The sequence below is a fragment of the Vanessa atalanta genome, chromosome 5 (assembly GCF_905147765.1).
Source record: "Vanessa atalanta chromosome 5, ilVanAtal1.2, whole genome shotgun sequence".
Classification (NCBI taxonomy): domain Eukaryota; kingdom Metazoa; phylum Arthropoda; class Insecta; order Lepidoptera; family Nymphalidae; genus Vanessa; species Vanessa atalanta.
The window spans coordinates 13,260,246-13,283,854 of NC_061875.1; the positions used below are offsets into that span (position 1 = coordinate 13,260,246).

Genomic DNA, 23,609 nt, shown 5'->3' on the forward strand with positions numbered 1-23,609 from the left:
ACGTGAAGGTTTTCTCGCGATGTTGTCCTTAACCCCCAAGTACGAGTTGAATGACAAACTCAAATTAAGTACATGAAAATTCATTAAGTTTTGCCTGCGTTTGGACCCGCATTCATCGGTTAAAATGCGCGTCTTTCTTCACGCGTTCTTCTCATTGGGCCAAGTTGGCTTTTGAAATTATTCTTGGAAAAAAACATCTCAGAGTAAAATAGTATAAACAATAAAAAAAAATTAAAACTATTGAGCTAACTATGCAATTATTGAGCTGAAACCAACAAGGCAGCGAATAAGAGCTGAAGATATACTTTGTAAGTCACTGAGCTAAGTCCTTTATTTGATACACGGCAAATATTAAAACACAACTCATACTAAGTTTTAATAATTATATTTACATTATAAAATCCGTGCTAGTGGGTGATATAGCTGACCAAAAATAACTTGTTATTTATACATTAGTTTATTTGCATAAACAGTAGGAGTTTATTTACTTTCATACATAAGAACTATCATAACCCATACTTATATTACATTTATTAAAAAAAAAAAATATGTAGAACTATGTATTTTAACTAGAGTTAGTAACTACTCATGCATTGTATTTCAAGCATAATATCGAATTCGAAAACTTCGAAATAAAACCGGTGCCATATTTTGACTGCTTAATAACTTCTCGGGGTTTTTTTTTGCAATAGAATAAAGCTTCAAGAAAACTTTCGCTAAACCTTTATAATGGAGAGATTTTTCGATTACTTAACAACTTCTGTTTTGTTCGTGACTTATGAGGGTTCGTAGCACATTTTTATGTACTAAACAAAGGAACTTTTTTTATTATATTTACCTTTTGCAAGATCAAGGAGACTTGCATGAAACTTATTTATGAAATTGTTATATATTTTGAATTTGTCTGTTAATTTAATTTATTATATCAAGAATAACATAAAGAGCCGAATGAACTTATTTAAAATTTTATAAAAGAGCAGAATATTCTGACTTGCGTTTGTATAAAAATAACGTCCAAATATTTTTTTTAACAGTTGGTACTACATTATTTGCTTTAATTAACATTTTAATTTCAATTTTCTGAGTTTTGTGTAAAATACAGCTTAACAAATGAAAAAAAAAATGGAAAAATTCATAATGTTTTTCTTATGTTTATTGAGAATGCTGCGTATACATGTATATATATATATATGTACATATATAATAATTTAGTAAATACGAAATAAGTAATTACAATTCGAATTGTACAGAATTACAATTTTTTTTTTTTTTGTCAACAAATGAAATTGAGACTTACTCGTAATAAACGAATGGTAGTACTATTCCATTACAACTCGCTTCGGACATCTGTCGTTAAATATTGAAAACCAACTTACGTTCACAAACTATATTGATGTTTGAATCCATTAAAAGCTACGCTTATAAGAGCTACTATCGTATATAACTTTCTGACGTTATAAGACCATATTCTGCGGTTTGATTTGGGTAAAAAATGAAACGTACTCTATTCAATTAGACTTTTGTGAACACTTTGGAATCATTGTTTACAATGATTAATTTAATTAAATAAAATTTACTTCCGTTTCTGATGTTGAAAGAAATCAAAATCATTGGTAATTTGATACGAATTAGTTTATATTACTTACAAAATAGCTTTTGAGATTCAAACGTCATTTCGTAAACAATAACACATAGTTTTTAATTTCTCACTGATATATTTTTCATGTTAAAATTAACATATTTCCTTATATTTTACACATAATTGTTTGTTAAGAAATATTTTTGTGAAAATTAATAAAGAAAACGATTATAGTTTTGTGACATAAAATTATATATTAAAACAGCATTTTTTAAATTTGACAGTCAATAAATTTTTTAAATATAAATTCTAAATAAAAATAAATCAATACATGAACCTCCTTTTAAAATTTGACAAGTTGAATAGCAATAAAATAGTTAGTAAAACATTGTTATTATAACACGAGACGAGAAAAAAACATTAATTTGCTAACGTATTAATAATAATTGAAACGTTAGTTCCATTCTGTGCATAAATTCAATTGAATATTCTATTGAAAAGCGTTGATTAATTCTTTGACAGAGCAACTTACACTTATTTTGATTGGCATTAATTGAATTGCTATGCAGTAATTGTACCGCTAACGCTGAAATAACATTTATTGTATTTATTCGTTTAATTTGTCAAACTATAGAGTTTCCACGTTTGTATGTTATGTTTGTAATCGATTAAATTAGTGTTTGAAGTGATAATGATCTAATCGTATGCGTTTATCATCAAAATATTTTGTTACTGTAAAAAAAATTATTAATTATGCAATAAGTAAAACTTCATTTAATTTGGGTCTTTTCGCAGCGCCACCTACAACGTGTTATAATAGACTACGTAAAATGTTTGCTTATATTATTATTTAAAGTAATTTTCGTGATAGAGAATATATAAATAATCATTTTCAATATTAATATAAATCTCTAAAATATTCCTTACACCGATTTTGTTCTTGTACTTGTATTTAGACTGACCTATTCACTATTCAAACGGGGTTGCAGGTTATTTCTGCTTAGCGATAGTAACCAGTGTGGTGGTCGCTCCATACGCGAATTAGAGTTACAGTTACCTACAAATATTGATATGGTTTGAAAAAAATCTAATAGATAAATATAATTCAAATAGTATTAAAATACTTTTTAAACATAAAAACATAAACATAAGCAGCCCGTAAATGTCCCACTGCTGGGATAAAGGCCTCCTCTCCTTTGAGGAGAAGGTTTGGAGCATATTCCACCACGCTGCTCCAATGCGGGTTGGTGGAATACACATGTGGCTGAATTTCGTTGAAATTAGACACATGCAGGTTTCCTCACGATGTTTTCCTTCACCGCCGAGCACGAGATGAATTATAAACACAAATTAAGCACATGAAATTTCAGTGGTGCCTGCCTGGGTTTTAAAACAAAAAATATACAGGGTTCAGAAAACGGTAATGTTTTTAAAACAATATGTAAGACAAGTTTAACAACGTCTCTTTTTTGTTTTTAAGGGATTTTTATGAAGAAAAAACTCAAATATTGAAATAATATCGTATTTCGGCTCGCGTTTTTTATATATTTTGAAAAAAGCTAAAATACGTGAGAACTAAAAAATGGTTCACTTTTGCATAATGCATATGGCACCTAGCGGGAATACCTTCGTCGAATTACCAATTTAGCCCTGTATATAATATAGAAATTATTTACTTATCGTCGTTATTTTACTATTTATATTTTTGTTATACATTGTATAATTTACATAATATCTTTGTGACAAAAATAATTATTTGCTGTAATTTTACCTTTCAATAAATAATTTGTGCAAACAAAATAACATTTCATCTGAATTATTAATTATTTTGTGAATTTAAGGGTTCGCCTTTACTTCGTGTTCTCCAGTGTGAAAATACTGTCAAACAATTTATTCCCGCAGGTGTAGCCGTGGCTGCTAGTGTGTTCACTTTGACAGCGATGTCAGTGGATCGCTGGCTATCCATTTCTCCAGAACCACGCCTCCGACCGCCGGGACGTCGGCAAGCGCTGATGCTGTTAGCACTTCTGTGGATCGCAGCATTGCTTATCTTCATACCGCTGTTAATAGTGGCGTGCGTGAGGAAGGAGTCAGTGCCTGTTATATCTAAGGCTTATAAGAATATTTCGGTACGGTTTATTTAAGATTTATTTTGTAAAGTAGTAATAAATATATGTTCCAAATGTATTTGAAATGTATGCTCGCCTGGGTAGTGACAATTATTTATCAGGTATTTTACCGCCAATCAGTAATACTGAGTATTGTTGTGTTCCGATTTGATAGGTGAGTTAGTCAGCATAAGTAAAGGCACAAGAGATGTAACAGATTAGTTCTCAAGTTTGGTGGCACATTGGTTAATTATGGAATAGAATTTCTTACAGTATCAGTGTCTAAGTGGGGTGGTGACACCTCGCCATCAGATGGCAAACATATATCGGAGGTATATTATTATCACATTAAAGTTTCACTAAATTACGGCCAATGTATATATTTATCAAGTATTTGTAAAGAGTTAAACAGAGAACTGTGGTTCTTGTTGGTAAATCCTGTAGGATAACTTACGAACGTAATGTATTACTAACCAATGGTAGCTTACTATTAAATTTTACTGTAATATCACGATGATTAAAATGTGCAACTAAGCACCTACTTAAATAAGGAATATTTTACTCAGTGAAAAGTGAGAAAAGCCTAAGCGCCAGAATGTTACTTTTCGTGAAATTAGGTTTAAAGTTTTTACCGTAAATCACATTCCGCTCTCGCTTTTCTTCCTTCCACTTATTTTATTCAAAGCACAAATTATTTATTTAATGATAGTAAGGTTAAAATTACCATTGATTCGGAAATAAAGATCCCTTTAACATATATAAAATTTTCCAATACATGTAATAAAAAAACAAGCAGCAGGCGATTTATTTCTCACTTTTTTACACGTCATTTAAACTTTTATTGTTTCAGATAGAAACTAAGGATGTACATTTCTGCACAGAAGAGTGGCCGAGTCAAGAAACTCGGAAACAGTTTGGAACTTTCAGCTTCACTTTAGTGTATGCGATACCTGGTAAGCTGCTTATATATTATTAAAATTAACTCATTTATTTGCAACAAATGTCCTTACTGAAATTATAATTTGGATTTTTTAAGTCGCTTACCGCTGTCTATCACTATCTATGCTTAGATCTTTCAAATTAGACAAAGGATTTTGATGCGATATTTTATAATAGATAGATTGATTCAAGAGGAAGGTTTACATGTATATTACATGCACAATATAGTAGGGAAACACTGTTAATTTTCTGAGGTTTCTGAAGCGATGTCATAAATAAACACATTTTTTGCGCTTACATTGCAAACGCTGGCTGAAACCTACAAGATAGATCAAAATAATGTACTTCAGTACATTAAAAAGGTCTTCCATAAACTCCGCTATGGTATATGTCTATCACTTAGGAAAATTTTTTACGAGAAATAATGGTTTTTTTTTCGAAGCAATTTTAAGCAATACGGCGTTAACACGACAAAAAGAGCGACTTTTAATGAAGCAAAAAACTTTACTACTACTCCAACGTCCAAGTGTTTCAACAACAGCAAATGAGACAAAAAAATAATTTGGAATAAGACAAAAATATTTGGATCGTTTGTTCGCTTTAGCTTTTTCGGCTCCGACTTTTAACATTGTTTCTCGAATATGAGACGGGGCCAGCGTGTCAAAGAATGTAGCGTCCCACAATAGGCCCGTCCTCGTTCCCAGGGAACCAATGTCAGTCCTTCAGCTCTCTTACCATCATCACGGCTAATTCCACGGGGCACAGTAAGAACAGAAACGTCGATGGTGGCAAGAGCCATTTTTATTGTATAAAAAGTTTGATAAATAATAATAGCAGTGGTACTGATGATAGCATTATGTCACTAAAATGGCAAATATTTCAAGGAATTTATGGTAACTTGGGGGTTATGATTATCGAACGACTCAGTAAAGCTATTTCAATAACAAACGGTAGCTCCTAACTTCAGTTAAAAAGGCATGTATGTTTTAAACTTGATACCTTTTTAATATTTTCCAATGGTTCATGTTCAATAAGTATTCATGTAACTAGCTACTCGTCCCGACTTTGCACAGCTATATTACAAATTCTGTGATAGACGATTTTGCTTCTATTTGTCGTAGCGTGATGATAATATAACCTTTATAGCCTTCCTCGATAAAAAGCCTATGTAAGACTGAAATATTTTTTCCAATTAAGCCAGTAGTTCCTGATTAGGCACGTTAAACCAAACAAACTAGTCTAGTTTTTTTAATATTAGTATAGATTGTATAGAAAAACAGTTTTACTTTTTAAACTACCATAATATAGAAGAAACATAATGCTATTTTATGCAGTGCTACTGAGCCCCGCAATCCGTCTAACTAAGTACGTTCTCTAGCAACTTCAGGGCACAATAAACGACTTGGAACTGAAAAGATTCTTTCAGAACATTCGAGTCAAGTTTAATTACTTCCCTTCTTCTATTTAATATTACTAAGCGTTTAACTTTGCTTGACATTTTGCGTTTGAGTTTGAGAAACATCTTGTGTATACACTTGTTGATTTTTCTTTCTTTTCTTTAAGGAGTTTTATTTTATTTTATTTTGTAATCGAATAGTGAGTAAATGATTTACATCAAATAATTCTAAGAACTAGCTTAGTCGTTAAAGTATTACTTAAATTGTATTGAATTATTTATTTTAAATTGAATTAGTGCACTAAATAGCAAAAAAAGTATTCAATTATTTAAATATTAAAGCTTTAAACGTGTTTGTTTTAAAATAGTATCAAAAATTAATTAATAAATGCACTAGAAATAAGAATATACGGTATAATCAGAAATGATACAAAAGTAAAAACTTTTTTACTAGCACCTTGTCATTGAAACAGGACAACGCAAAAATTAATCTATAATGTTTATTAGGTACTGCTCATCATATTCTACCTACAAATACTTAATTTTGTTGCGTTCCGGCTGAGTGAACCAAGTCAGTGCCTTAATGTAAATAATTGTTCAGTAAAATGGAAAAGTAATATTCAGGAACGTTTGATGCCGATTATAAAAAAATGTAAATTAAATTAAACGAAAAATTTAATCAAGTTTTCATAACGCTATTACGCTTTGGATGAAATTAGGTTAGAGCCGATAACATCGCTTGTTCTTCAGATAGGAGAGACGATAGAAACATTCCCAAACGATTGGCGAAATAATGAAAAAGTTAGTGACTCTAAGCCGAGATGGCCACCGGAATTGAACCGAAAATTGAGGGTTCAAACCCGGGTGCCATTGAATTTACAGGGGCTTAATTTGTGTGTACATTTCAAATCGTGCCTATCTGAAAAGAAAAAGATCATAAGAGTACCCGCATGTGTCGGATGAAATTATTCCTCACCTTCCATTTTTTTATTAATTAAAGATAAGTAAGGCAATAATATACTATGCTAAAATAATTTTCTACATTAATAAATTCATATATAGCTTTAAGTTGACAGAGGGTATTATGTATCTACAAATAAAAACCAGAAGACAAATTGGTAACCTAATTGCTTGCAATATTAATAATTATTTTATGTGTAATGTTACCAAGGATCGTATGTATAATAAAAATAATAATCTTATTTATACTAACACTGAAGTAAAGATATTAAAATTCATAGTTTAAACTAAATAAAATGACAAAATCTATACACTACTTAAATATTATACATGAAAATATACAGGGTGAAAATATATAGGTGGCGAAGTTCATGAAATAAAATTATTTTCGGAGTGTTATAAAACTCATGTATTTTGTTTCACAGAGCATTGAATAAAAAGTTTTGACATATTTAATATCCCAGCTTTAATAGCTTTAAACTGTCAAGTACAGAGAGAATGCTATTCGTGGTAGTTCATTAATATTAGAACGGAATGTTATAGTTTGTAAATCTCGAAAAGATATTGTGGCTCTCTCTATCGAACGTACTATCGAACTATCCTGCGTTGAATTTCCGCAGTACATTAGAGGATACCACTATGGAGGATACTCTTAAAAATATATTTAAAAGTAATAAATATGTCATAGTAAATGGTGACTTTAACGTCGACTTATTAAAGGAAACTTCATTGAGTCTTCGGTTAGTCACCTTGTTTAAGTCATTTAATCTAACGCACAGAGTTAATGAACTGACACGAGTAACCAACGATACTTCTACGTATATTGACAATATCTTTTGTGACTGTTAAATATATGAAGTACCAGTACTAAATAATTTAACTTCCGACTACTATGGTCAGTTTTTAATAACATACCTACCTAATAAAATAACATTTCATTTAAAATCATCTACATAAGATGCAGCTAAATTATTAAATAATAATGTTTCTAAATGCGTTATTGATTTTTCATTTAATATAGTTTCTGCATGATATATCATAAAAGTATTTGAAATACTCAATACTAAAAGAACTAACGACATATGGGGCATTTCGGTAAAGTTTATTAATAACATCATATACGGTATTGCTCCGTATATAGCAGTAGATTTTAACAAGAGTTGACACGGGTTTCTTTCCTAACTTGTTAAAATGTAGTAAAGTTTTATTATTAAGTAAAATATTTTAAATCAATTTCTCGTCCATTTCGGTACAAATACTATTTTCCATAGTGAGCAATTCGGTTTTACAAGAAGTCACTCGATAAGTAATGCAGGAATAGCACTTCTTAAACATATTTATAATCTCAAATACTACTGGATTAAAAGTAAAGTTCTTGATCTCATTGCTTCATATTTAAGTCAAAGATTCCAGCATGTTTTCATTAATGGTATAAAGTCTTCTGGATCTACGTTAAAAGTGGGTGTTCCACAAGGATCAATTTTGGGTCCCTTTCTATTTTTAGTATATATAAATGATCTTCCTTTTTATGTTAAAGGTATTTGTGATATAGTGTTGTTTGCTGACAATACTTCACTTATTTTTAAGGATGACAGGAAAAAAACTGATTATGACGATGTGAACGGTGCATTATCACAGATACAAGATTGGTTAACAGTGAATAATTTAGTTTTGAATGCTCAATAAACTAAATGTGTAGTTTTTAACCTACCCAATGCTAGAAAGCAAAATTATAATCTATCCTTAAATGGTGGCCGTCTTGATGTAACCGATAATACGGTGTTTTTGGTAATAGCATTGGATTCCAAACTTCAGTGGAGTCCTCATTTATCGTCCCTGACAGGAATGCTTAGCTCCGCAGCATACGCGGTTAGAAAATTTAGGCAAGTAATTGATATTGATAACGCTCGTCTTGTATATTTTTGTTATTTTCACATTATTGATATATTTAAATATGTGACATTATTATGTCATATGGCATATTACTTTGGGTTAATGCTACAGATAATGAATCTGTTTTTATTTTACAAAAGAGAGCAATCCGGTCTATTTATAATCTTGCAGCTAGAGACTCTCTTCGGAATGTTTTTAACAAAGTAGGAATAGTCACTGTTAAATTAAAATCATTTGTAAAAAATACATTACTAAAGAAATCATTATTCGATACAAGATTATACGCTATATGCGTGGAGTTAATAATAATAAATAAATATTGGACAACATCACATACATTACTCTGATCCCAATGTAAGTAGCTAAAGCACTTGTGTTATGGAAATCAGAAGTAACGATGGTACCACAAACACCCAGACCCAAGACAACATAGAAAAGTAATGAACTTTTTCGACATCGACTCGGCCGGGAATCGAACCCGGGACCTCGGAGTGGCGTACTCATGAAAACCGGTGTACACACTACTCGACCACGTAGGTCGTCATAATACAATACTTGTTGACTTCCAGGCAAATACGAAAGTACGAGCAACTGTTCGTCTGTCTATCTGTTGCTCTTTCACGGCCAAATTACTGAACAGAATTTGATAAAATTTCGTATGAAGCACACTTGTACTCCAAGGCAGGAGATAGACTAAGCCTAACGACCAAACCCCAAAAAACGCTAGGGTAAGCGCGAAAAACAGTAAAAGTATAAACGTTTTTATTAAATAACAAGATTTATATTAAGTGACTGGTAAAGTTAAAATAGTTACTCGGTTTTATAACAAAAGCAAACATTATACCCTTTTTAAAATAATGTATTGTATATAAAATCGTTATCAATACGTTCCATTATGTGTTCCTTTGAGTAGATTCAATCTTCAAAGGAAGTCGTTATGTATCAGAATCGAGTAGTTTTTATATCATCAGAACGAACGCTGATATTATCCTGAAATTGATTTTAGTAATAAAAACTGCCTAAATACATATTTTTATATAGAGATGAGAGTTATTTTAATTGAGAAATTAAATAAATATATAGAAATTTTGATCGCGTGAAACGGCGACAAGAATGCTAGCAGCATCACCCCGTTAAATTGCAATTTCGATTTTCTGTACGTAAAATGAAATATTTGCATATAAAAATGAGGCAATATGACGGAGTTTCATATGTGTGAGGAATATGATATTTTATTTCTTGTATTCTTTAAAAATATTGACTGAATATAACAAATTGTTTAGTAAGTGATTGGTATTGTTTCGAAACATTTATAGGTGCAAGACTGATGTACTGTGACGGCAAACGGCATGATGCTCTTCTATGCCGTCACTCTGCCATCTGATATTCATGTTACTTGGTGGTAGGGCTGTGCGCAAGCCCAAGTAGGTTGTTACCACCACAATATATATTCCAACGCTAAGCAGCTATGCTTTGTATTGTTGTGTTCCGGTTTGAAGGGTGAGTGAGCTAGAGTAACTACAGGGACATATTAACTCAGTTCCCAAGGTTGGTAGCGCAATCCACATCCTTACATAAGAATGATTAAAATTTCTTACCTCGCTCATGTCTAATCGCGGTAGTGGCCACTTACCACAAGGTGCACCATATCCCAGTCAAACAAAATAATTGAATAATTATAAATTCTTTTAATAATCCTCAGTTTAGATTTTTCACATTTAACGAACGTCCCGCGATGGCAATTTTTTGTTAGTATTTTTAATATCAGATTGTATCGGCACTTTGGATATTAATCTTGGTTTGCGCTTTGTCATTTTTGGTCTACTCATCGCTTCAAGCGATCGTTAAGGCTCGTTAAGTTTGTTGTCACATGTAATTTACAATGATGTTTTATTATATAGTGGCCTACAACACCATCACAAAATATTACATAATGTTATGGATATCGCCATACAAATGATTTATTTTGCTGTTTACTACGTTTTAGGGCTTAGTGAGCCAGTTTAAATACAGGCAGAATAGATAAAATACCCTAGTTACCATTGGCAGCGCAATGACGTCAGAAGGGGTTGTACTCCTTGTAGTAACTATATAAAATACATAAGGAAATATTATTATGAATGAGTTCATTGTACACCATAACTTGCAACACTAAGGACAAATAGCTGCTTTTGACAAGGTGGTTTTATGTTTAATTATCCTTCTCTTCCAGATAATCCAATCTGAGAAGTGCAACCGTAAGCTTACATACAAATATCTACAATATTAATAACTAAACCTAATACTTAAATAAAAAAAACCCATTCACTATTATTCACTCATAAATATTTGAGTAATACTTAATTTAATAAAAGTCCTCTAAATTATTGTATAGGTGAAAATTTTTGGCGGATTATAATATAAATATTTAATTAAACACAATTTATAACTTCTTATATGTATATTTTGTATGTATATTTGTTTACCTTTTATTATTACCGAGTAATACTGAAATTGCCGACAAAGAAAGAGTACAATATCCATTAGCACCTCTTTGATCAAAATGACACACAACACTATTCTGTTACAATTGACAAGATTCTGCTCCAACAAAAGGAATATATTTGTATTAATATATTTTATACATATATCATTTATATGTCTAGATAGTGTCGCGCTTTCAAAATTACTCAACTATAACATACGAGCCAATTTTATTATCTTGGTTGACAGTTACGCTTGACACTCAACAAAAGTCATGCTATTTTACTAGTGTGCCTGTACTTAGTGGCCAATAGGGTATTCTACTATGTTTGAAATAGTACTTCAAATTGTTAATTGTTCTAATAAAACGCCACAAAAAAAATTTTAGCTTTCTTGGCATAAAATAAAATAAAATTTTAAACCTCCTTTTCCTTCGTTTTATTCCCGCAAAAACGCATTGTCATTTTGGTGACGTCATATTGGTAAAAACAACAGTCTCGTATTGTAGCCGGCACTTACTTAACGTTAACCGCTGTGAATATTTGGTGTTTTTTGGGAAAATAATGAATTACAATTGCTATCGTTGGTGTGTAGTGTCTTGTTGTACAAATACTAGCATTAAATCTCCAGAAAAGTTGTTTATCAAAGTGACAGATAATATTGAAATGAGGAAAGTTTGGTTGAAACATGCAAAACGAGATCCTTAACAACTGAAAGTCGATAAATTTATGTGAGGATCATGTAAATATAAGTAATAAAGTCTAAGAATTTTTTGCCCTTTTTTCCGTATATGTATAAAATAAAGTTGATTGTAACTTACAATTACTATGAAAGTTGATAGATATATTTGACAGTTTTTGCCTATATGACGTCATACCATGGCGGCTTGTGTTTTAGGTCACGTGATGTAAATACGTTACGTAGGTAACGTATTAAGAATTACGACTTTAAATTCAATATAATAAAAGAATAATGTACACTTATGATTCAAAATCAGAATATTTAAGAATATTTTTACATACATTTTAATTTTAATTATTTTATATTTTACTACCCTTTTGTTAGCCATTAATTTTGGACGCGTTTTTAGCTTTGAAAATATATCTAGACAAATAAAGAACTAAATACTTTAATTCTTTGTTTGTCAGTTTTCAACCTATGTTAGTTTATGTTATAATATTAGATAATAGTTCAGTACTACCATTATAATAGAGGTACAATGTGAGATTAAACTCAAAATTCACCGCAGATTGCCATCACAATATGTTTAAATATGATAAGAATATTTAATAATTACAGCGTTCACAGGATACACGAATGATCATTGCTTAGCATCATAGGTTAATTTTAAAATTGACAGGTATGTCATACGTAGTAAGTTCTTAAAGTAATTACATATATTTCAACCGATGACATTCGTTTGTACACGAGTACAACACCTAGTCGAGATGGCCCAGTGGTTAGAACGCGTGCACCTTAACCGATAATTTCGGGTTCAAACCCAGGCAGGCACCACTGAAATTTCATGTGCTTAATTTGTGTTTATAATTCATCTCGTGCTCGGCGGTGAAGGAAAACATCGTGAGGAAACCTGCATGTGTCTAATTTCAACGAAATTCTGCCACATGTGTATTCCGCCAACCCGCATTGGAGCAGCGTGGTGGAATATGCTCCAAACCTTCTCCTCAAAGGAGAGGCCTATCCCAGCAGTGGGACATTTACGGGCTGCTAATGCTAAAAAAATAAACCTATATTTTGTCTGTTAATCAGTCAGCGTTAAAGTAGTCAGAATGAAATATGAAGCTTTTTAAAATACGTGAAAATACCTAAACGTGAATACGTTAAAATTCTGACTTTAGCCTTCAAAGCTTTGCCACAGAGTACAAAGATATAATACTTGGAATATTATCATATTTTATTTTATTTTGAACAAAAGTATAAACTAAAATTATAATATATTCCACCAGCGATCGCGAAAATGTTGATTTTGCTTTACAAGCGCTGCATCTATATCATATATCTCTCACATATTTCACTGAATTTATCCTCACCACACTTCTGGTGTACTAAATTTCTTGAAAATTATTCAAAACCTTTATAATAGGAATAAAAAAAAATTGAACAATCAATTTAGTATTTGTACTCATAACTAAAGATAAAAAAAAAAATATTCTTCATTTTGCAGCTTACCACATGTACTCGTATATGGGTTGTTGGTGGTAGGGGGATTTGTTGGAGGTTTCGTAGAACATTTTTCATTTGAAATATATGCTCTTAAAATACACGAATTCCAAGTACTTTTACGATATCACGGTTTCAAATATTTCCGTCGCATCTAGAGCTCCAGCTTTTCTCGTCAAAATTGTTTTATTGTCACTGCATTGAAGGCATTGAATGTTGCCATAGCGCTTCTAAGCAGTGTAAAGCAAGCTAAATGTTAACATGGCGCTATGATCGAAACATGTTTATATAAAAAGTAAAGTAACTAATAAACTTATAATAAGCAGCCCGTAAATGTCCCACTGCTGGGATAAAGGCCTCCTCTCCCTTTGAGGAGAAGGTTTGGAGCATATTCCACCACGCTGCTCCAATGCGGGTTGGCGGAATACACATGTGGCTGAATTTCGTTGAAATTAGACACATGCAGGTTTCCTCACGATGTTTTCCTTCACCGCCGAGCACGAGATGAATTATAAACACAAATTAAGCACTTGAAATTTCAGTGGTGCCTGCCTGGGTTTGAACCCGAAATCATCGGTTAAGATGCACGCGTTCTAACCACTGGGCCATCTCGGCTCATTTTTATTCTAATAAACTTAGGATTTTTTAAATTTGAATGATCATTATAGCTCTTGACCAATTTCCGCTCCACTTAAGGGTCAACTGCACAGTACATAATTATTACAATGCACAAGTGCTTACCGCAACTTGTCCTGTGCAGCTACGTAAACCCTCTTTATTTTCTCATTATCATAATCAGATTTGTGGCAAATTCAGGCAGAAGACCATCGGTTTTACTTTTCCGATAAGCAAATATTGCCATCATCCCAACTCCACGCTACTTCTGAGAAGTTATTGACAGTAAAATCCAAAAAACTTTTCCAACCTAGCCCTCGACTTGAACCTCAAAATCTGCGGCCTTCTAAACTAAACAAATACACTGTCATATAAAGATATCTTAGTATTTTGCTTCTCCTGTACTTGATTTACATATTAAAAGAACGAGATTCATATTATATATATATATTTTTTATTAACACGTCTAATGATCCACTATGACTATATATCCAATCTCCGTAAAAATAAATGCATATTACACAGTCATCTCAATCTGCGAAAGCTGAAACTCATTTTTAAACTAAGATATTGTATATGATATTGTCGATTATTTTATTATAAGTAAATTGTGTTTCTCTTTAAGGTTCAATAACGATCCTGTCATACGCTTGTATGGGCCGTACTTTGTGCTCAGTACGCCCACCCTTTGACATCGATGAAGGAAACGTCAGCATGCAGCAGGTATGACTCATGATTTATTTAAAATGTTCAATAAACATTCTTAATAGAGAATAGTCAGCATATTTAGTATATGTTAAGTGCGCGATGGGTTTCGTAATGCGCTGTCAAATAGAACGCGCTAAATAATTCACGTGCTTCCTGGATCACAGGAGTGTTCTCATTGCCAACTATGAAACTTCGGGCTACTGAGTATTCGTTTAACCCTGGACATGAAGATCTATAACTTTGTTCTGGCAACTTATGTCATACCTAAGAGTCACTTAAATAAATGAATATTGTTAATTACTGGCTAATTTAAATATATGGCATCATGGACAACTTCAAGCACTTCATGATAATGTGATAGACCAAACAAGACTTTTTAGTTTTTAGGTCGAAAAATAAGACTCGGTAATTAAGATTGCCGGTAAGGAATTTCCCAAAAAATTTGTAAAGTTTCAAAGCCCGTACTTGGTGAAGGTCCCGAACGTGAAAGCGTGGAATACAAACAAAATCAGGCTATATCGTCATGTTACAGTATTCAATTAAAACTATCACTAAAAGTAACCGGTCAGAAACTTAGTAGTTACTCTAATCCACCATTTTAATAATTCTATTTTTTTTTTTTTATATATCATGCCTAGCAAGCAATCAACAAGTACTAAGTCATAAATTCAATCATATAGGATATATATCGTCTGAAACTCAATAAGTAGTGTAGCTCCACGCATTTTTATCTTTAATATAATCTTGCATTGCGTGCAGATATGCTTTATACAACAGGCCAAGTTAAAAATAGCCTTTGAATCTTATTATATAAACTAATATCGGGACCCAGAAAGGATATATTAACTTTGAGAGGTCGGAAACTATAAATTGTATCGGTGTTATTAGTGTACCTCTACCCGTCTATACAACAATTGTCACTCTTACATTTTAAAAAAATCTGTATTATGGTAAGTATACATAATATTCTTGTAAACATATTTTGAAGCAACTTTCAGTATTCCCAGATTATTAAAAAATCCCGAAGGGAGACTCGAGCTCAAAGATTATAAATAGGCCGGTCAGCAGTTTTTTTGCACTAACGAGCACTCATTTTGAGAAGAAATTAATTAAAAACAAGATTAAGAAATATTTTAAAATTTAACATGCCGAGAGACTAACATCGAATAATAGAATTATCTAGCTCTTATAATTATGACTGAATTGAATTTCTTATAGCCTTTGTTAGTCAAAAAGCTTTGTTCAACTTTTCTTCTTCTTCTGTTTTCGATTATAATAAAGCTCTGTATTGTCATTCAATGTGTGGAATGTCTGTGTAAACAATATTATATATTATTATATCGTTACATAATTTTATTTAAATAAAAGTTACAATGTCCTACTGCTGAGATAAAGTGAAAATTCTTTGTTGCTTCCTGGGCTTGAACCCGCAATCATTGGTTAAATTGCACGCGTCCAACCACTTGGCCATCTCGACTTACATAAATTTATACTTTAGAGCATTCTGAATAAATATAAATATATATAATATATATGTTTAAAAAAAGAAGTATATTAATGTAATGAAAACAGTTTTGGTATACAAAGGCTTCTATAAAGTTGTCTTTGTCACATTATAGACAGTTGTCAAATATCATTTATATTTAAAATTATATTTTTAAATATGTAAAATGTTTAAAGGTTTTATCAATGAACAGTGATTCAAGAGGAAGGTTCATATATTATGTATTTATACATGCATATCGTAGTAAAGTAAACGACTTAACCTTTCCTAACCGGAAAAACACATTTTTGTTTTCTTTTTTATTATTCTTTAACTTAAAGGTTAAATAAATTAGGGTATTTTTGCTATTTGTTGGTCTCTATATAAATTTACTTATGTAAAGTTCAGTTCAGACCATGTTGTATATTTCAAAAAACTGTAACTACGGAATTTCTTGCCGGTGATACGTGCATCAGAATGTCCGTACAAAGTTTCAGGTCAGCTTTAAAATAATGCCAGCATTTAGTTCCTATTTAGTACCTTTGTTTAAATATTTGATACCTATATAATAAGCAAAAAAATATAAATGGCTTGTCATTCTGACGTCGAAATGAGCGCCCATTCTTAATTTTCGCATGAGTGGTCTTAATGCGCGTATTGCCCGTGGGCGTAAGATCGCATTGTTCAATTGTTTTTAACACAATCATTTAGTACCCATTTGGTATCTCAACGTTTTGACAACATTACTAGAGCGAAGAATAAATATTTTATAAGCAAATAAAAATTATCGAGTAGTGTGTATACCGGTTTTCACGGGTCATGCCACTCCGAGGTCTCGGGTCCGATTTCCGGCCGAGTCGATGTATAAAAAGTGCTTTAGTTTTCTATGTTGTCTTGGGTTGTTGTGTTGTCTGTGTGTTTGTGGTACCATCGTTACTTCTGATTTTCCATAACACAAGTGCTTTAGCTACTTACATTGGGATCAGAGTAATGTATGTGATGTTGTCCAATATTTATTTATTTATTTGTAATTAATAAATACACAATCAATTTTATTTTTAAATTAATTATTTATTTCGAAGATGTTTCATGCGTTCCGTAGTAGCACAAAAGTATATGTATATTTTAAAGTAAGCAACAAATATATTAATTTTTTAATCGTTTATTGTGAACTATTTGCACTATTTACTGTTTATATTGTTGCTTTCTGAAAACGAAAAAGCGGCAAAGATATTCGTGAATAAAAGGAAGTAAATAATAAATTACAAATGCATTCTGGTAAAATGACTTCACTATGTGACGAAATTCAACTTTTAATTGATATATATATATATTAATATTATTATTTGTTTTTATCATAAATTTTATATACGTCTTTTGTTTTTTCTTAATTGGTGCCACATTCTTCTTCCAAAATAAGAATTTGTTCACTTACGCTATGCATTTCAATTACTTTATTCAGTAATTGAATTCAATAGTCGTATGAGTATCGAGTAATTTCAAATGTTATTATCCAGAACATTCCGAGAAATTAAACTGTGATAGGCAGATATGCGAGAGTGATTAGAGATGAAAACGGGTTTTTATTTTTATCAGGCTTATGAAACCCTAATTAAATTAATGTTTGGTTGTATGTGGATGCGTTAGTTTTCAATCCAATTAATTCGAAACTATGTACTGTATTTTTTAGCCTAATCTAATGGCAGAAGTAGTAAACATAAATAAATTTCAGATTTACATATACCCCTATTTGCTAGTACTCTATGTAGTACAAAGATATATTATGCGTTACGAATATTTCTTGATTTATATATCTTTATTTATAATACAACACTATATCCACTGGAATTTTCTTTCCGAATTTTCTGTTACAACCTCGCCTTTTTTTTATGAAATGATGGTATTAGACCTCGACAAATTATGTCGTATCGTCGTCCTAGTCCAATGACTGTCTCGTTAGTTTAGTGACTAGATATTGGGTTGGGGAAAAAGTCTTTGTTTTTTATACGAAAATTCAAGACGTTTTCTGTCCTCGTTTATATCTATTTCATTGTAATATATGGCATTTTGTTCGAAAACTTGTTGCCATTTTGTAAGCTCTTGATTCTCACATTCTCTTGATGTTAACCAAACACTAATTATAGAATTCTGAAAAGACCAAAATTTGTGAAAACCTGAGTATGCAAGATTCGGGATTAAGAGTTAATGCTTAAATACTTGCCAACCAAGGTTTTTCAATATTTACTGATAAGTTGAAGATGTGAAGTATGTGGCCTGGCATTATCCTGATGAAAAACCAAACCCTTTCTGTTGATTAATTCCGGGCGTTTTTCTCTTTATTTTTTGCTTGAGTCTCATCAGCTGTTGTCCAATGGTTAAACCCTTATAATAAAATATGTTTTGCCAACCATACAAACAGCAATGACTTATTGTGAGTTAACCCAGGTTTCGCTAAAGTCTGTAGAGCTTGCATGCCCTTTGATCTTTCTCAAATGTTCTTGTCGTGAGTAATCCACTTTTCACCACCAGTGACAATTTTTTCAAAAATGATTCAGTTTCCATTATGTTTCAATAGATAATCCCAATTAAGTACACGATTCATTAGGTTTGTTTAGTGAGCTCGTGTAGCACCCAAATATCGAGATTTTTTATGTATTTACCTTTTCGGGTGGACGAAAACAGTTTTGTGGTCAATTTCTAACTCTTCTAAGTTGTAACTACTAATATGCAAATTATATTCCACTTTTTCAAAATTAGCTTCGACTTTATCTGCAACAAGTCGACTAGAGAAAGCGTCATCTTTGACATCAAAGTTTCCATACTGAAAATCCTTGCACCAATTTTGAGCCACTCTTAGTGATACTGCGTTAAGTCCATAAATAAAACAAATTTTATTCGCAGCTCGGGTCATTTTTTACCCGTATTTGTAATAAAATAATAAAAAAAATAATGTATCGAATTTCTTCGTAAGATTCACTAATTTTGACCAGATTTTTTTAAAAAAAATGTTATCTTTTTAATGGCATCAAAAACAATCAGATACAAATAAACCCAAAAATAAATTACTGCAACTTTTTACTTATGAAATACGAAAAAAACTTTTTCCCCCGACCTATTATAAGGCTGCAGATTGCGAGGCAGGACCTTGTGGCCTTCAAATCCCAGGCCAGGCCGATACAAAGTTATTTCTATCGAAAAAATTTCAATAACAGCCCTTAGTCTCGAAGTTGGACGTTGTAGTGTTGGATCTTGTGCCTCAGAAAGCACGTTAAGTCATTGGTCCGCGCATAGATTTTTATGAATGAAGATGTGTACGACGGTACGTATAAGGATGAAGTATCTAAAGTAAAAAAAAACCGATGTAGCAGTTAAACATTACACATAAAATACATTTGATTTGATTTAACACAATATTAGTGTATTGTAGTAGTATTTTCTGTAAGTGTACAACTATACTACTATTGAGTATACAAATCTTCTCTGCTATATTGAACTGTTCTTATTAATTGAAATTCTCAAGAATTTCCGATAACTAAACCCTTATCTGAATTGTTTAAGGAATTTCGGAATAAAATTATCGTTTAAAATCAAAATGAACAAAGTTTGGCAGTTCAGAAATTATATTAAGAATAAATTGTATATTGACGTAAATAAAGAAGTTTTTGTATTCGCCAACAAAAGTGATAATTACAAGGTTGGTGTTAATTACAAGGACTCGTTCAAGTATTTCGTAATCTTGTTTTATATAGCGGGTCAAAATACTACCTTACTTTACTAAAAAAATAAGTAGAAGCAAATTTACTGCAATGCAGTGAAGTGACACTAAGCAGACTGATATCTTAAGCAAATGTTTGTATATTAAGATTGTTAAACTCGTGCGATCTTTAGTATCAAAAATGTTAGCTAAAATTCCCGCTTTTAAGTTTAATCTGTGCATAAATAAATCTTAAGCAATGGCAATTACTGTGTGCTATTCTTAGTGTATAACTTTCAACACACATAAAGATAAATTATGATGAGACGACCGGACAATACTGTAATTTTAGGAAAACAATATTCAAAATTTAAGTCACTTTCAACAACATACATTCATTTTTATTAAAAGGGTGCATGTATGTTGCAAAGTGCAGGTTAGAACGCGTGCATCTTAACCGTTAAAATTTCATGTGCTTAATTTGTGTTTATAATTCATCTCGTGCTTGGCGGTGAAAGAAAACAGCGTGAAGAAACCTGCATGTGTCTATTTTCAACGAAATTCTGCCACATGTATATTCCACCAATCCGCATTGGAGAAGCGTGTTGGAATATGCTCCAAACCTACTCCTCAAAGGGAGAGGAGGCCTTAGCCCAGCAGTGGGTATTTACAGGCTGCTAATGCTAAAAAAAATATAGACTTTTTTTGAGTAGGCTTTTACAAGTTTTTACTTAAATCGTTTTTCTGCAAAATGGAACTAAATTTAAAATGACAACCGCCTGAAACTCAATTGATTTCGTTTTCCGACGGATGATTTATTTATTTATGTTAATTTAATACAATAGAATCATTATTTACGTATTTATGCATGAAAATTACCGAATGCTAATTTCAAGCTTTTTATCACAAGCTAAAAATAATTAGCTTTAATAAATCATTTACGACTGTAATATGTTTTTCAATTTTATTTCAGCAATTATGACATATTTTCTTTTATTATTTTTACCAGGGCTTAAGGCTGATGAAAGAGAGGAAGAGAGTAGCGTGGATTCTTCTTCTCTTGGCTGTTCTTTTCGCTTTGTGCTGGCTACCATACAATATCATGCAACTTCTGCTAGATATAAACGCTGTCAACCCAAAGGACTTGAGCATGTATCTGCCATACGCTCTTTTTGTTGGTAAGTTTTTTAATACTCCTACTTATATGAATGTTAGAAAGCTTGGAATCTCTACACTGAAAGTCAATCAACTTTGTTCAGTTTCTACCAATCGGTTTCATCTGTTTTCATAGTGCAGAATCAAGAATCGAATCTTGGAGATTCCAATCTTTTCGATACCGAGCTTACTTACATTAAAATATATAACTATAACGAGAATTTTGAAATGAGAAAATTGGATCGGTATCATTATGGGAGTTGATGCAAGCATTCGATAGAAAAATTGTAAATTGTGTTATGGAATGTTTGCGATCAATACGATAGAATGATACTTTCATGTTACATTTCAGTCATTTTTGTATACAATATTTTAAAGAAATGTGTTCCGATAGCTTAATTATCGTTACGAAATATATGGAGGAATACACTTTCATAAATATGGCGATAAGCAAATTGCGAACATTGATGCTGTATCGGCTAATTTAAAAGACGCTCGTAATTGATAGGAAATTTTCCTTCTGGATTCCAAAATTGGATTTTAATAAACGTAGGTGTATTTATTGCATTTTTTTTAATTTTTAACATAAAGATATTTATAAGGATAAAAGTCATCATTGTTATATTGAAAGATAAAATAATTTACTCATGTCTCAAGCCCAAGATCTTTCAAAATCCGTCAAGTGATTTCACTAAGAGATTCGTTTCCCATTTTATTAATGTCTAATGATGTCCATATATTATATAAATATAATATATTTTAAGGAGCTTGACCACTTCGTATGGGGAGTTAAGTTTGAAGTGGACACAGTAACCGGGAATAAAATAATGATTAGAATTAATCGGATCAATATATCAAATAAGTTTTTAAGTATATATTTTTGGAAAGGTTATTATATCAAAAACATTTTTATTTTATTTCTGAGACATGTATAAAAAGAATATTTATAGCTTAGAACTGGGTGGGTGGATTTGGTCGCTCTTGATAGCCCAGTTCAGAAACTAAATAATGGTCATGCTTGGGCACAACCACCCATAGTCTTCCGACCCGATTTCCACTTTCAGAAATATTTTCGAATAGCGTTCCTTCCGGTTAAGATGCACTCGTTCTAACCACGTGCCATCTCGGCTCAACCATATAACAAATGAATAACTACAGCCAAATCATTATTTACAGTAGAATCATTGTAAGCTAGCCAGCAAGAGTGGCTACAAATTACTAAATAACAGTAAAATAGAACTCAGTACTTACCTACATTGTCATTAAAAGCAACTCTTTGTTATTGTATAATGTACAACACATTGCATTTTATTTTCTATCAAAATAAATATCCTCGTTAATTTCCAATAATATTTACCGAGTGTCTCATACATACATATATACTACGTACAATATGTAATAGCATGGTTACTACAAATTTTTGAAACGGGATATTTACCATGTTTTTTATTTTTATTTGGTGGAGCTCGATATTTCGAAATTATTTACGAATGTCTTGTTCTCGTGAAATATCGAGTTCCACCAAATAAAAATAAAAAACATGGTAAATATCCCGTTTCAAATACTTATAGTAATAAAAATAACCATGTTAATTTAAAATATTAAATAGCATAGTTATTTAATGACCAATAATAATGATTAAGTCATCAATTAACCGCTTATGACTTCGAGCGTGATCAGCTTGTGTTACTGTCATGAGCTTCCAAGGTTCCTTTGTCTTCTCTTACAAGTAATTCTGCAAACTCAATTTAATTGCATTGGACGTGCCTTCCATTATTACGTCTACAGTAGGATCATTAAATTACCCATGTTCAATTCCAGTTCAAGATTTTGACTTCGTTCAGCACCCGTCGAATGCGTAGGTCGTCGTAAATAGCGTTATTGGAGTAAAGTCGTAATACATAACAATGAAATTCACAAATTCATAAAAATGTTTTGGTGCTGATATAAAAAATTAAATCGATATCCCAAGACAATAGAAGCTCGTACATTTGCTAAAAATATCTAAACGCTTTAGCGTGTAGACTATATTGAGATACTGAGGCGTATATTATTCAGAAGCGGATCCAGATATGAGGCTAGCCAATACTCAAAGACTGAAGTAATAATATGTTTTATTTAAGACACGTCACAGTTATTTGAGTAGCCTGAACTGACTGGTTTTAATGACCTTATAATCAATCGGTATGATTTCGTCAACATGCCAAGTATGGAGGACCACTAAACAGGCGATGTGCTGACGGCACAAAGCTTTCTATACTCCTCATGGTAAATAAGGCACCGTTATCACGCGCCACGTACACACACATCAGCCCCCATTCGTCCACTGCTGGACATAGGCCTCTCCAAATGCACGCCACTGTGGTCTTTCTTCGGCAACTCGCATCCAGCTCCTGCCAGCCGTCTTGCGCAAATCGTCACTCCACCATGCCTGA

The 23,609-nt window shown here is 31.8% G+C and overlaps 1 protein-coding gene across 1 annotated transcript in view; it reads left to right on the forward strand.

Annotated features, from left to right (window-relative positions):
* LOC125064415 (neuropeptide FF receptor 2-like) overlaps positions 1 to 23,609 on the forward strand; it is a 68,620-nt gene that overhangs the window by 38,112 nt on the left and 6,899 nt on the right. The window contains exons 3-6 of the mRNA XM_047671407.1: positions 3,482 to 3,708; positions 4,538 to 4,640; positions 14,760 to 14,857; positions 21,029 to 21,197. Coding sequence (XP_047527363.1) covers positions 3,482 to 3,708; positions 4,538 to 4,640; positions 14,760 to 14,857; positions 21,029 to 21,197 — 597 coding nt within the window. The remainder of the gene's footprint in view (positions 1 to 3,481; positions 3,709 to 4,537; positions 4,641 to 14,759; positions 14,858 to 21,028; positions 21,198 to 23,609) is intronic.